The sequence below is a fragment of the Musa acuminata genome, chromosome BXJ1-1 (genome assembly GCF_036884655.1).
Source record: "Musa acuminata AAA Group cultivar baxijiao chromosome BXJ1-1, Cavendish_Baxijiao_AAA, whole genome shotgun sequence".
NCBI lineage: Eukaryota > Viridiplantae > Streptophyta > Magnoliopsida > Zingiberales > Musaceae > Musa > Musa acuminata.
Window position 1 is genome coordinate 22,267,653 of NC_088327.1, and position 12,629 is coordinate 22,280,281.

The 12,629-nt window shown below is 33.1% G+C and overlaps 2 protein-coding genes across 2 annotated transcripts; both read right to left on the reverse strand.

Annotated features, from left to right (window-relative positions):
* Positions 1 to 865: 865 nt before the first annotated feature.
* Positions 866 to 3,654, reverse strand: LOC135677264 (photosystem I reaction center subunit N, chloroplastic-like). The gene is made up of 3 exons (XM_065189389.1): positions 3,293 to 3,654; positions 1,826 to 1,951; positions 866 to 1,028 (listed from the first exon to the last, which is right to left on the reverse strand). The coding sequence occupies exons 1-3, from the start codon at positions 3,587 to 3,589 to the stop codon at positions 933 to 935; spliced, it is 519 nt and encodes a 172-aa protein (XP_065045461.1). The 5' UTR covers positions 3,590 to 3,654; the 3' UTR covers positions 866 to 932.
* A 312-nt stretch (positions 3,655 to 3,966) lies between these two features.
* Positions 3,967 to 8,077, reverse strand: LOC135677270 (carboxyvinyl-carboxyphosphonate phosphorylmutase, chloroplastic-like). Its single transcript, XM_065189399.1, has 8 exons — positions 7,995 to 8,077; positions 7,745 to 7,948; positions 7,584 to 7,657; positions 7,166 to 7,248; positions 7,030 to 7,054; positions 6,897 to 6,916; positions 6,463 to 6,618; positions 3,967 to 4,435 (listed from the first exon to the last, which is right to left on the reverse strand). The coding sequence occupies exons 1-8, from the start codon at positions 8,075 to 8,077 to the stop codon at positions 4,067 to 4,069; spliced, it is 1,014 nt and encodes a 337-aa protein (XP_065045471.1). The 3' UTR covers positions 3,967 to 4,066.
* Between the last annotated feature and the right edge of the window lie 4,552 nt (positions 8,078 to 12,629).

The following is a 12,629-nucleotide window of genomic DNA, read 5'->3' on the forward strand; positions in this document are numbered from 1 at the left end:
CCTTGGTGCAATGTCCTATCCTTCGGCCCAATACTTGAACTCATGGCATGAAGTCCTTCCAGCACGTTGACCAATCCTCTAACCTAACGTCCAATCTTCTAACTGATTTTTCCTACTTTGATTGATTTGCTTTTCTATAATCGAAGCTAGTCTTGCATCACTCAAACACTGATTAGATCATTATTTCATTAATTGATTTCATCATAAAAAAAAATGAGATTCAATAATCTCTCTTTTTTATAATGACAACCAATTGATGTGAGAGTTTAAACTAAACTCCCCCTATCAATATGTCATATTGAAAGAAAGTTTGAATGCAAAAAATCATAAGAATTTCATGCATAATTTCAAATTATCAAGGTACATCATAACATATATAATTTCAAAATTCATATCATCATAACTTCTCCTCCATTGTTATCAACATAAAAGAGAAAAATACAACTAGCAAGCTAGTAATTTAGTAAATTTTACATAATTTTAGAACATTAAAGCTAGCAAGTTTTATATCAATATTACTAATATTAGTATTAATATTCATATTGCCAGTTTCACCCCCTGAAGTATTGTTGCTTGTTATTAGTCCTCCCGCTTCTCCGGATGTGCATCGTAAGTCATTCCTGATTTGAACATTAGTCCTGCGTCATCTCTAGATATCCACCGGAAGTCTTTCTCATGTGAACCAGCATTAACGTTAAGGTTAAAGTTATGCATCCTAAGATACTATTAAATGGAAGGATTTGATGTCCATAAATGATAAATTATAAATTGAATTATGGAATTAGGTGTTATCATAATACCAATTATAAGGGTTGCCGAATTGGGTGTTATCATTGATATCATCATCTATCAGACTTGAAAAAGATTGACGGAACATAAATGCTGTTCATAGAAAGTAATTGGGTACACTGCAACGAGAACTACAAGCTGTTCTACTTGGTCCATTTCCAGAAGACGTTAGATCCACACTTGTACTTGTCCTTGCCTTCGCACTCGATCTCCAGATCATCAGTGATGAAAGGTACTTTCTGCATTGTGGTTAACACAAGGAATGATATGATTAGAATGATCATAGACATTAAATATCATGGAAAACTAGATGGACCTTTTTAAGTATGCTACTTCAAAATCAGCACAAATAAAATTCTAATGAAAAAAATCATTGCTAAATAAAAACACGAATTAAGCAGGCCAAAATTAGACGTCTTTCAAAGTTGGGGAATTAAATGATCTTGGCTGGTTTTCCTCTTAGTATGCGTTACGGTTTATGTTAGCCAAATGTACAATTAGATAACTGAAATGCTAGAAAAAATTATGAACACAAACAGCATTAAGACATCTGCCAAGAAATAATTTTCACTGTGTAGGAACCAGAAAAAGAGAACATAGGTAGGTCTAAGATTCATACCATATATATATATATATATATATATATATATATATAGTAGAACATTAGAAAAGAAGGAATTGCTTCCGGAGGGATGCTTTGATGCCATTATATTTGTAGCCGAGTTAAAGGGAAAAATGGAAACAACAACAAATAAGAAGACTGTGATGGAATTTCTGTATGTTAGAAGTAAGATGGAGAAAATGATGTAAAATTCTACTTGTTTGAAAAATCAAGAAGTTATTAGGTACTGATTTATGAGAAGAGTTTTAGGCACCTGTGCTTGATATAGACTGTCTACATTGGAGTATTTCTCATGCAACAACAAGTTTCAGTGCCTGAACTTGTTTAAGCAGCATGCCAAATTTACTTACAGGAAAAATTAAATTAAGGTTGAAGGCAGGAACAATCAGAGGGCTACAATTTGTTCATTATTACCTTTTGCTTAGCCAGATCTTGACAGCCAGTGAAGTTCTCAGGGAACTTGCATGTGCCAAATTCTACTGTGTATGCTCGTGCGAAATTTGCTCCGCTGGTTGCCAACCTCTTTTTGTCATTCAGCTCCTGTAGAAATTTTCATTAGTGATTTCAAGAACATTCGAAGATTACGTAAAATGACATGAATCATAAGGTTTTGTGTCAAAAAAATCCATGCAGATGATATTTAATCAAGACACAGTGCATTAGGTGCATCTACTCTGTCCAAACTTTCAAGATCGTCGGTAGGGCAGACATTTTCAACTGACTTCGTTCTGAGAGTTACCATACCCTTCAATCGCTTTTAAACACAGAAATAATTATCTACAAGTTCTTAGATAAATTTTGGTGGACATTTGTAGATGGAAAAGCAGTGTAACAGGTCACTCACTTCAAAGGACAAGAGTGAATGCGAATGAGATAAATTGTTTACATCATGCGGTAAGCTGTAAGTTATCACCAAAAATCTGGATAAAATCATTTTTCTTAAGAAATGAACTGCCATAAAATAACAATAAACAAGCTCTTCACTTGTTGATTATTCATTTGTTAGGCCTAATCCAAAGAAATGTAAATTTCAAAATCTCATGTTTCTAGTTTCATTTTCTTTCTTTCCTTTCTTTCTTTAATTTTTTTTTAAATTTAAAGCAGGCAAAGCCTTTCCAACACCAAACATAGTGCAAATCTCTTTTCTCATTATGTTCTCAAACATCTACTATGCATAATTGTCTCCTCTAAGTCTGTTTCATGCAATGTAGGAAGTCCAACTCACAGTCCTCTTAATCTCTCTACCCCAGTTAGTCTTCTACCTTCCCCTATTATTTTGTAGGAGCAACTTGCAACAGTTTTACCTCAATCAAGAAATTCCAGCATGTTTCATATATATTCTATTTGAATGAGATCATACAGGAGAAGTATGACAGCAGCAAAGCCAAAGTAGTTATTAGTAAAACTTGTAACAGCTTGTATACAGAACTAATATCATATAGTATGGAAAAATACTAGACAATTTTTTATCAATAGCATTGCACCTAAAAGCTTAAGCCTTCAATGCAGGAGGAACTGGGCATTGATACTATCGTAAACTTTTAATTGATGTCATTGCATCTGAAAGCCTACGTCTTTAAATTAGATGATCTATATTTCTTATTATTTTAACAACAGATTGATGTATTAGTTAGGCTTTACTGTTCTTACATTAATCGAAGGGTTTTCTGAAACCTAATATTCATCTAATAGAAGCATATTTACGGTTATTTCTCTCCAAGAATAATTAAATTAGGCGTTACAAAAGAGAAATCAAATCTTGAATCCCATCCAAATCCTCAATATCGACTTTCTTTACCAACAACAAAACAATGCGTTTGCTTAATCTTGTTGTCCTTATTAGCTTTTGAATAATCAAGAGAGGCAGAACTAGTAAGAGACCTTGTTAGCTTTGCTTCTCTCGAGGTACTCATCAATGACGCCGGCATTCGCCGAGGAGGTCGCAGCCGCCGTGGTGAAGAGGGCAGCAGCAAGGCCGATCAATGCAGCTCGTCTTCCCTCGCCCCCTACTTCCCCACGCTCACCTGCACGAGCCTGCTGGGCTCTGATCACCGGCAGCTTGGGGGACGAAGCCGACGTGATCGCCAACGACGGTGCCGAGATGAGCTTGAGGTTGGAATCGGACGCACCGGATAGCCCGTAGTTGCAAACCAACACGCCCGAGTTCATGGCAGCCATTTCTTCGATTTGAAGGAGGGGGGGGGGATGGTTTGTTAGTGATGTGGTAGTGTGGGAGAGGGAAAGTAATGTATTAAGCATGTGGGTTAATAGATGATGAGGTGGAGCAGATAATTGACGCTGGACGGAATCGAGAAATAGTGGAGGGAGCGTGGATAAGGTGAGATCGCCGCAAGCCTATTGGCCGATCGCCTCAAGCCCACTCGGTATCCTAATTGTGTGGTGGCATTGGGATCTCGAAGATGGCCACGTTGATTTGGATTTCTGAACCACTAAAGCATCTCATCATATCATCCCTAATGGGGACATCATGAGGCAAGAAAAAATCCATCCTTCTAGCTGAAGCACAAAGACATAGTAAAGCTAAGAAATTGTCATAGAAAAACACCAGCTTACCTGATCTGGTCAATTAGTTAAGTGTAGAAAGTTTCCTCAGAAAGCTTAACAAACTACGGTTTTCATCACCAACATGATTTGTTAGTTTTTCACTTGTGAGCGGAACTTTCTGGTTTTGGAGTACCGAGCTTCAAGTTCAAACCATGAATCCAATTCAATCTGTTTGTTGAACTCCTCAAACGTGGCAAGCTTGTGGAGCTGGCCTCTAGTGGTTCCTGCTTCCTTCAGATCCCTGAGGATGTCAATTAATCCACGGGCAGATGCATAGAGAGTTGTGAGGGGGTGAACAATGAGATGAAAGCCCATTTCTTGGAGCTCCTGAGGAGTGTGCAAAGGTGTAATTCCACCCTCGATCATGTTGCACACTCTGTACCCATTTGTGCGCCTGCCAATTTCCCTCAGTTCATCATCATCCCTTGGTGCCTCCACAAAGCAGGCATCTGCTCCTGCCTGCACAAGGTCAAAGAATCATTATCAGAGTCATTGCTCATGTAAGGCACAATTTTAGAAATCAAATGAAACTCTAGTGGAGATGACACACACACAGAATTTTTTAAAAAAGAAAAAACCTATATAACATCAAAGATTAAGACAATGACAAAGGAAAATTCTGGTGAGATACAACCACTGCAATTTAAATGGCCAGAAACCAGAAAGACAAAAATTCTGTTTCATAAAAAAATAACTTCAAATTGATAGATGATGATAAATTCAATTATTGATCACGAAAAAAGGCATGAAAATAATAAAGCACCAGATGATAGGCAGGTTATGCTTATAGAGAAAACACTTGAACAACTAGTAGTGGCTGAAGTAGCAAAAGGAACCAACCTATGCAATGCCAACTTCAACACAATTGCAAACAAAAATTATAATAGACCTATAAATTTCATAAATGAATGGAGAGACGAGGAGTTATAAGTTCTGATCCATGTGAAAAGAAACAACTTGAAAATGGAAAGGAATCTTATTCAGCAACATGTACCGATGCATTTTCATAGTAGGTGAAATTTGCCTTCAAAACAAGGATGAAAAGAACAACCGTCAATACTGCAAAAGTACTGAACATATGAAATTTCCATTTTATATTACCATAATTTGTCAAATATTACCATAATTTGTCAAATATTAGTAAAGATACACTCACAAGTTCACATGTTAGAACTGCAGCAAATCAGCAATCACAAATTGATAAGTTAATATGAATTATTATGATCTACAGGAACAAAACATCAGAGAAAGTTTGACTTACCCGAATTTGTTGAAAGATAAAGGAAGCCAAGGGGAAAACTTACACTAGTACCCACCATGGAGGAAATATTGAAAGATTTTTGCCAAGACCAAGGGAAGTCAAATAAAGCCTCTAACAAGAATGATAATAGAAAAATCAAAGCCGACAACCAACAATGAAATAAATTCTGATAGCTAGTATGAATGCTACCATGGTTTTAAATTTTGGTACCAGACCCCTCGAGGAAGTTGGTTGGATCAGCATGGATCTGGTACATACTGGCATACCATGATTAATTTCCCAGACCCATGCCAGTTTCTGGTTGGATCAGTATGGGGGGGAGATAGAGAGAGAGGGCTGGTGTGCGGTCTGGTTCTCCGTCGGGCCGGTGTTTACCACTTGGTTCATATGGGTTTGGGAAGTCTTTTAAGTCATGGTTGCTATAGAAAAAATGTATGTTCCAAGCTCAGGAAACATCATGATTTATTTTTTCACTGATTTTTACAACTAAAGAACATTGAGTTATCTATTGGTAGGTCATATGAGTGTTGCATGGACTCAAGTCCAAACTCACAAGACATGTCAGATACATATCCATGCATGTTGGGCATTGATAACACTCTTTTATAACTTTCCAAATTCCAATATAAAACAACATTACAATATGAGTTCATTTCAAGATTCTATGGTTTCCTAGGCACTTAAATATAATTATTTCATATTCTCATGACATACAGCATAACTCTTTTATTTTCATTTATATTTTTATTCTCATATGAACCCGAATATCTTCATCTTATCTCATTGCCGAATCAGACACTTGGATATGCCAATTATAAGAAGAAACATATTCTCAAATTAGGAAAAACTTGCTGCATTCAAAGAACTTGGGATAGTAACAAATAACAACTTCAATGCAATCTTCACAGGTTTCATTTGGAAGATCTAGAAAAACTAATAACAAGTGATATTGGATTTACATGTCAATCATCTGAACATAGTGGAAGTTGAAAGTGTTGATTACCATTAAAAATACAGAATTCAACATCATGGAGCATGGGACAACCACTGAGTGTTCAAGAATAGTTAACGAGCATGCTAAATATGACTATATTAATGTGCCTCAACTAGTTGACACAGTTATTGAAAGTAACTATAAAATAACTGCAGTAAGTTATGTGATACTGTATGAGCAACCAGAAAAGGAAAGAAAAGAAAAATATTTTGGATTTCCTAACTATTGTACCTCCATGTAGAGATTAGCTCTTGCAATTGCATCTGATAGACCAGAGTTAACTGAGATTGCACGAGCATCAGTCGGGGCAACAAGAAAAAAGTCAGCATCACCAATTGCATCTCTTGCAGATGCTATTTTCACAGCATGCTCCTCAGCTGGTATCACCTATGATGAGAAAAATAAACCAGTGCTTAATGCCCCCTAATCAAGAAAAGCAATAGATAGGAATAGACAATATCAATCTATTATGTTGTTCATGTACAAAGAGTACACACAGCAGAGATATTTTGACAAGCGTGTGAAAGCAAACAAAAGGAAATACTACTGAATCACACAACGCAAAACAAAACTTAGATATCTACAAAAGAAAATATGCCCGACATTTGCAAGAAATTGAAAAAAGAAACAAGAGCAAAATCAATAATTCTTTTTCAGCTTATTACCTGTTTTCCACGCATATGTCCTTGTTGCCAGAAAAAAGAGAAGTAAATTTCCATGAGATCCATGGAGACCAATTATGACAAAACTGAAAAGGCAAAATTGAGACATAATGGAAGTAAATTGATGCTCACTTACCACACTTCTTTGGCCAAGCTTGATCCTGGAATGTCAAAGCACAAAAAGTGATTTTCAAGAATTAGAACTATCTAAAAAAGACTGATATCCAACAAAAGGGCTTGAAAAAAATTTATATTCTAAACAACTGTGGTACCTCAAGAAAGCAACCAGCAACACCAGCGGCAATCAAACCTTTAACGGTCCTCTGTACATTCAGAGCATTGCCGCCTCCCGTATCTACACTATTTCATGAATAAGAAGTCACGTATATGTGAATTTGACAACATGGACGGCACGTTCAAATATGATTAACAATACAAAGTTTAGTTGTGCTAAACTTCATTAGATAACAAAAGAACAAAGATAAGTTTTTCGACCAACTTTCTGGATATAAAGGAAAAGAAATGTTTTTCACTTCCAAGAAAGTTAACTCATCTTTCACCAGTTCATGTCTGAAATCTCTGTTACATCAATTTAAATTTAGGGATCAAGCCAATGGTTCGAATTGATAGGAAAATTGCAGAAATGTCGTTGACAAAGAGCAAGAACCCTTGTAGAAAAGAATCTATTACCAGCATCAGCGATAATGGGAATCAAAGGAGACGCCGCACACACAGATCGAGCAGTCTCCGCCATCTCCGGGGGTCTAGATCGATGACAAACAGATTAGCCAAAACAAAAGAAAGGAAGAAGTAAGCAGAAAGCGATGTAGGAAGGCGTAAGAGGGAGAGACGTGAGGAGGCCGAAGTCGGGCTTGCCAATGAGGGAGGCAGAGAGAGCATAACCAGAGATGAACCCGGCGCGGAACCCCGATTTCTGGATGATGGCCGCCAACAACGCGTCGTAGCACCCGGGCATCAGCACGATGCCATCCTCTTCGATCAGGCGTTGGATGCACGTCCTCCCACCCGACACCGAAGCCACGACGGCGGAGCTCCTCCGCCGCCGCCCACACCCCAACTGCCAATTCGCTCCGTCCACACCCGAACGGCCAATTCGCTCTTCCCGTGGGGAAGGACAAACCGGAGGACGGCCTCATTGCGATCGCCATCCGGGAAACCGCCATCGGTCACGGGTGGCGTGAGCAAAGACTCGGAGGAGAGCAGGGAGGGTTTTAGTTAAGCTGGGCCAGTCGACGGTTGGATCGTTTCTGGGTACGGCAGTGTTTAATCCTGGCCGTCAGAAGCAGTTGAGCTGACGGGCCCACAAATATGTCCAGATATGTTTTTATGCCGCCTATATGTATGTATAAGCTTTTATGATAATTTAGATAATAAGATGGTAAAAAAATCATTTATGATTTGCTACAGATATAGATCGAGAAAAAAAAAATCTTAGGTAACATTAAATATTTTTGAGAATGAAGACCAAAGGTTTCTTGTTAAGGATAATGAGATTAGAAAAGGTTTGAGGACTCCAATAAGTTGTTTCTAGTAGTATACCAAAGCTTATGAAATTAGATATTGTGCAAATTTTCACCTTTTAAATTAAGGATTTATGTTTATTTATTGGAAGGTGTTTTTTTTTGTTTCACTATTCAGATATCATCATAAAGTGAGTTTGGAGAAAATTTACTATTGACAATTATAGATATAAAAAAAGCTGCATTTATTATTTTACATCATTAACAAACAAGGTGTAAAGAGTTAGCGAAAATACTCCTCATGTAGCAAGGTAGAAGTATTGTCCTAGTGTGATCCTTTCCCTAGCCAGTTTCCTTGGAACCAATGTTTGCTTATTTTAGATTTCATAATTAAATAATTAGATGTTGCAAAGAACAATAAAAGAATATACTAAATGAAATCCATCAACAATCAATAACAAGTTGAATCAATCAAAGTTATTTTCCTCATTAAGATAACCTATAGATTCCAATGAGAATCAACATAACTAGATCTAACTCCACATCAAGAATCAATATCATAAATGACTTGATACAAAATTGGTGAATCTAAAATTGACTATTCGAAAGTGATGTTGGGACACCAACTTAAACTACAAAAACATGTTCTGGTAGACGAAAGCAAATAAAAAATTTGAGAAAGCATATTATTTCCAAAAGCTTTGATAAGATTGAAAGAAATAAGTTGAGAAAAATGTGATACTATAATGAGTAAAGATCTATGCATGCAACCATATGTTGTATTTATGATATTTGGAGTAGGCTTGACATATATTGGTTAGGTTTTATGACCATTCAGGCTAGTAATAAAGTCAAACTTGCAATCGATCATCATCTAAACATAAAACTAATGAAAAAATAGAGCCTTTAATGTATATTATGTTAGGATTTTCTTATGTGAAGATAATCATAAAAATATTATTTATCTTAATATACTTAGGAACTTTTCTAATGGCATGGAAATGGGCTCCATGGTAACATGCAAGGGTTGAGCCATCACATAGCCTTACAACCAATATCGCAAGAGTACTTGTGAGTAGTGACCTTGTGATGGATTAGTCTTGTGGTTTTGTCACATAATTATTTCGAGTAATTATGTAATCTTATTTACTAATAAATTATTTTGTTCAGTCATGCATGTACGAATCCTAGATTACATTGTTGCAGATACACGAAGATAGTGTTTTTTTTGTGCGTTTTCTCATTACTAACTTGTTTTCCTTTTGTACTGATTATTATTATTGGATTACATGAAATTATGAAGAGGTTAATTCTTTGTGAACAAATACAACAAAGGTAATACATGACCTACACAAAACTAATTAAATCCAAAACATAACTATTTCTTTCCACATTTGATATATCACTAAACTAAAGATAATAATTTAATGATATCAACTCGAGCAAAAGCCTCACTTAATGTTGATCCGCTAGGGAATAGGAAGATAGAAAAGTAATCTATCCTATCACCAGCCACCATCGTAATAAGAGGAAAAACAGCAACTGATCGATCTAACGTTTCACCGAGAATTAGCGATAAGTATGAGAAATCTACTAAAAGAGTCTTTGTCTAGAAATTAACAAGTTCTAAGATATTTTTTCTATTTATTCTATATCTGCATTTATATAAGCAATCACATCAAATTTATTGGAGGGTATCAAACTCTTATTCCTTTTAAATTTTTTTAATCATTAAAATGAATCTGTTAAAGATTTTGATTAGAACCTAATATAAAGACTTATACTAAACATAATAATACTTCTAGTAGTAATAAAATATAATAAGCTTTCCATCGTACCTCTATAGGTCAAAGAGTTTATCATCATTATCAATATCCAATTTTATAGAGATACTGTATTGATAATTTAGAGTTTTTCATGTTAAATTTCTTAAATAGATCTTGAGTGTGCTTAGTCCAACTAATAAAAATTTATCATTAGATTATTTAATTTGTAAACTTAAGAATAATGTTAATTTAGCTCATTTCAAATTCTTGACTTATACTTTTAGTAAATATCTCACATAAAGCTTTATTAGTAGAACTAAAAATAATATCATCAATATAAATTTGAATAATAAAAATATTATTATTAAAATATTTAATAAATAATATATGGTATTGATCTTACTATTTGAAAATTTATTATGACTTGAAAAGGAATTAAGTTTTTCGTACCAAACCCTAAGGGCTTGCTTTACTTGTAAAGAGCCTTAAATAATTTATAAATATAATTTGGATAAAGATTCTTTTCAAATATGGATAGTTGTTTGAGATAAACTTCTTTCGAAATAAAATTATTAAAAAAATATTTTTAATATCCATTTGAAATAGTTTAAAATCTTAAACTAAGTATAAATAAAAAAGTATGCTTATGAATTTAACTTTAACGATAGGAGCGAATGTTTCTTTATAATCAATACCTTCTTTATATTAAAATTTTTGGCTACTAATTTAGCTTCATTTTGACCTATGATATCTTATTCATCTTACTTATTTCTAAAGACTCATTTAATAATCATTTATAAAAAATTATTATGTTTAGCAACAAGCATCCAAATTTTATTTCTCTTAAATACTTTAGCATTTTATGTATTACTGAGACTCATGAATCATCTTTTAAACCATCATCAATATATTCAAGCTCAATTTGAGATAGAAAAGTAATATTTACATAAATATTATTTTATAAAAAGAATGAATTTCAACATCATTTGATATATCCTCAATAATTAGCTTATTAAGATGTGTATCTATATATTTCTATTTCTTAGTTAAGGTTTCTTTATAAGTATATGTATCTAAGTTACTTTTAAGAGTTTAATCAATTTAAATCCTATTTTTAAGTTAAAAATAATTATCATCAAAATTATTTTTTTTAACTTAAGGAGATTCGTCAAAAATAATATAAATAGATTTTTTAATAACTAAATATCTATTGTTGAAAACTTATAAGCTTTAGAAATTAAAGAGTATCTAGGAAAAAAGCTTTCATTATATTTAGCATCAAATTTTTTAATATATTCTTATCGTTTAAAATAAAATATTTTTAATAATTTTAAATAAATATATATATATATATAAAATATTGGGTCTTTTGTTATTCCATAACTTATAAAGAGTTTTAGATAAATATTACATTATAAAAACACTATTCATCATATACCAAGTTGTGTTAATAAGTTTGACATAAAATTATTTGGGTAAACTATATTCATTGAGTATAGTTAATAATGTAAAACAAAAAGGAAGAGAGAAGGAGAGGGTTAGTTATAATGTGAAACAAAAAGGAAAAGAGAAAGAGATGGTGAGAAAATAAGTAAGTTATATGAGAATAAAGAAAACTCTCTCTATTTCAAAAGATACTAAGAGATAATAACTTGAAATATAAAAGTTCGATAAGATTTGAAAAACTAAAACTTCACCAATCTTTTTTCCTTCCCCTATTGTAAATCCTTATATATTAAATCTCTCAATCACCTAATTAATAAGACATAATTTATTAAAAGTCAAGCATAAATTATAATACATATTAAATTCATGGTGCATTATACTTGAGTGGTTTTGAATTTTTATAATTATTTTAAGATACAAATTATTTTCTTGAGATTTGATAGGATTGAGCTTGAAATTTATTATCTTAGAACTCGAGAGCATTCAATGCTTATCATTAATATATTACTAGTCATAGTTATTTCTTATAAGCTCTTATTCTTTTTCTTAAGAAATCTATTATCTTATCATTTTTTATGGAAAAGTTGTGATAAAACCAATTTAAACCACAAAGCTCTTAAAAATTATTATTTTTAAATTTACTACCACTAATCACTTCGAATAGATGAAATCATAAATTTTTTATTTTAAATTTTTTTATAAAATTTAGTAAAAAATAAAATAATTATTTTTATGCATAAAGAAGTCTATCCAAGTATAACTACTAAAGTCATCAATAATTAAAAATTATATTTATTTCTTCTCAACTTATGATATTAATAGGTCCGAATAATTAATATAAATTAATTGTAGTGATATAGAGATACTTGATTTTTAGATATAAAACTACTCTCAGTATGTTTTCTTAATTGACATATATCACAAATGTTTAATAAATTTAATTTTAGGTATTACTCTTATAAGTTCCTTATTTCTAATTTAAATAATTAATTTTATACTAATTTATCTTAGTCTACTTTGTCAAAGTCATGCATCATCATTCA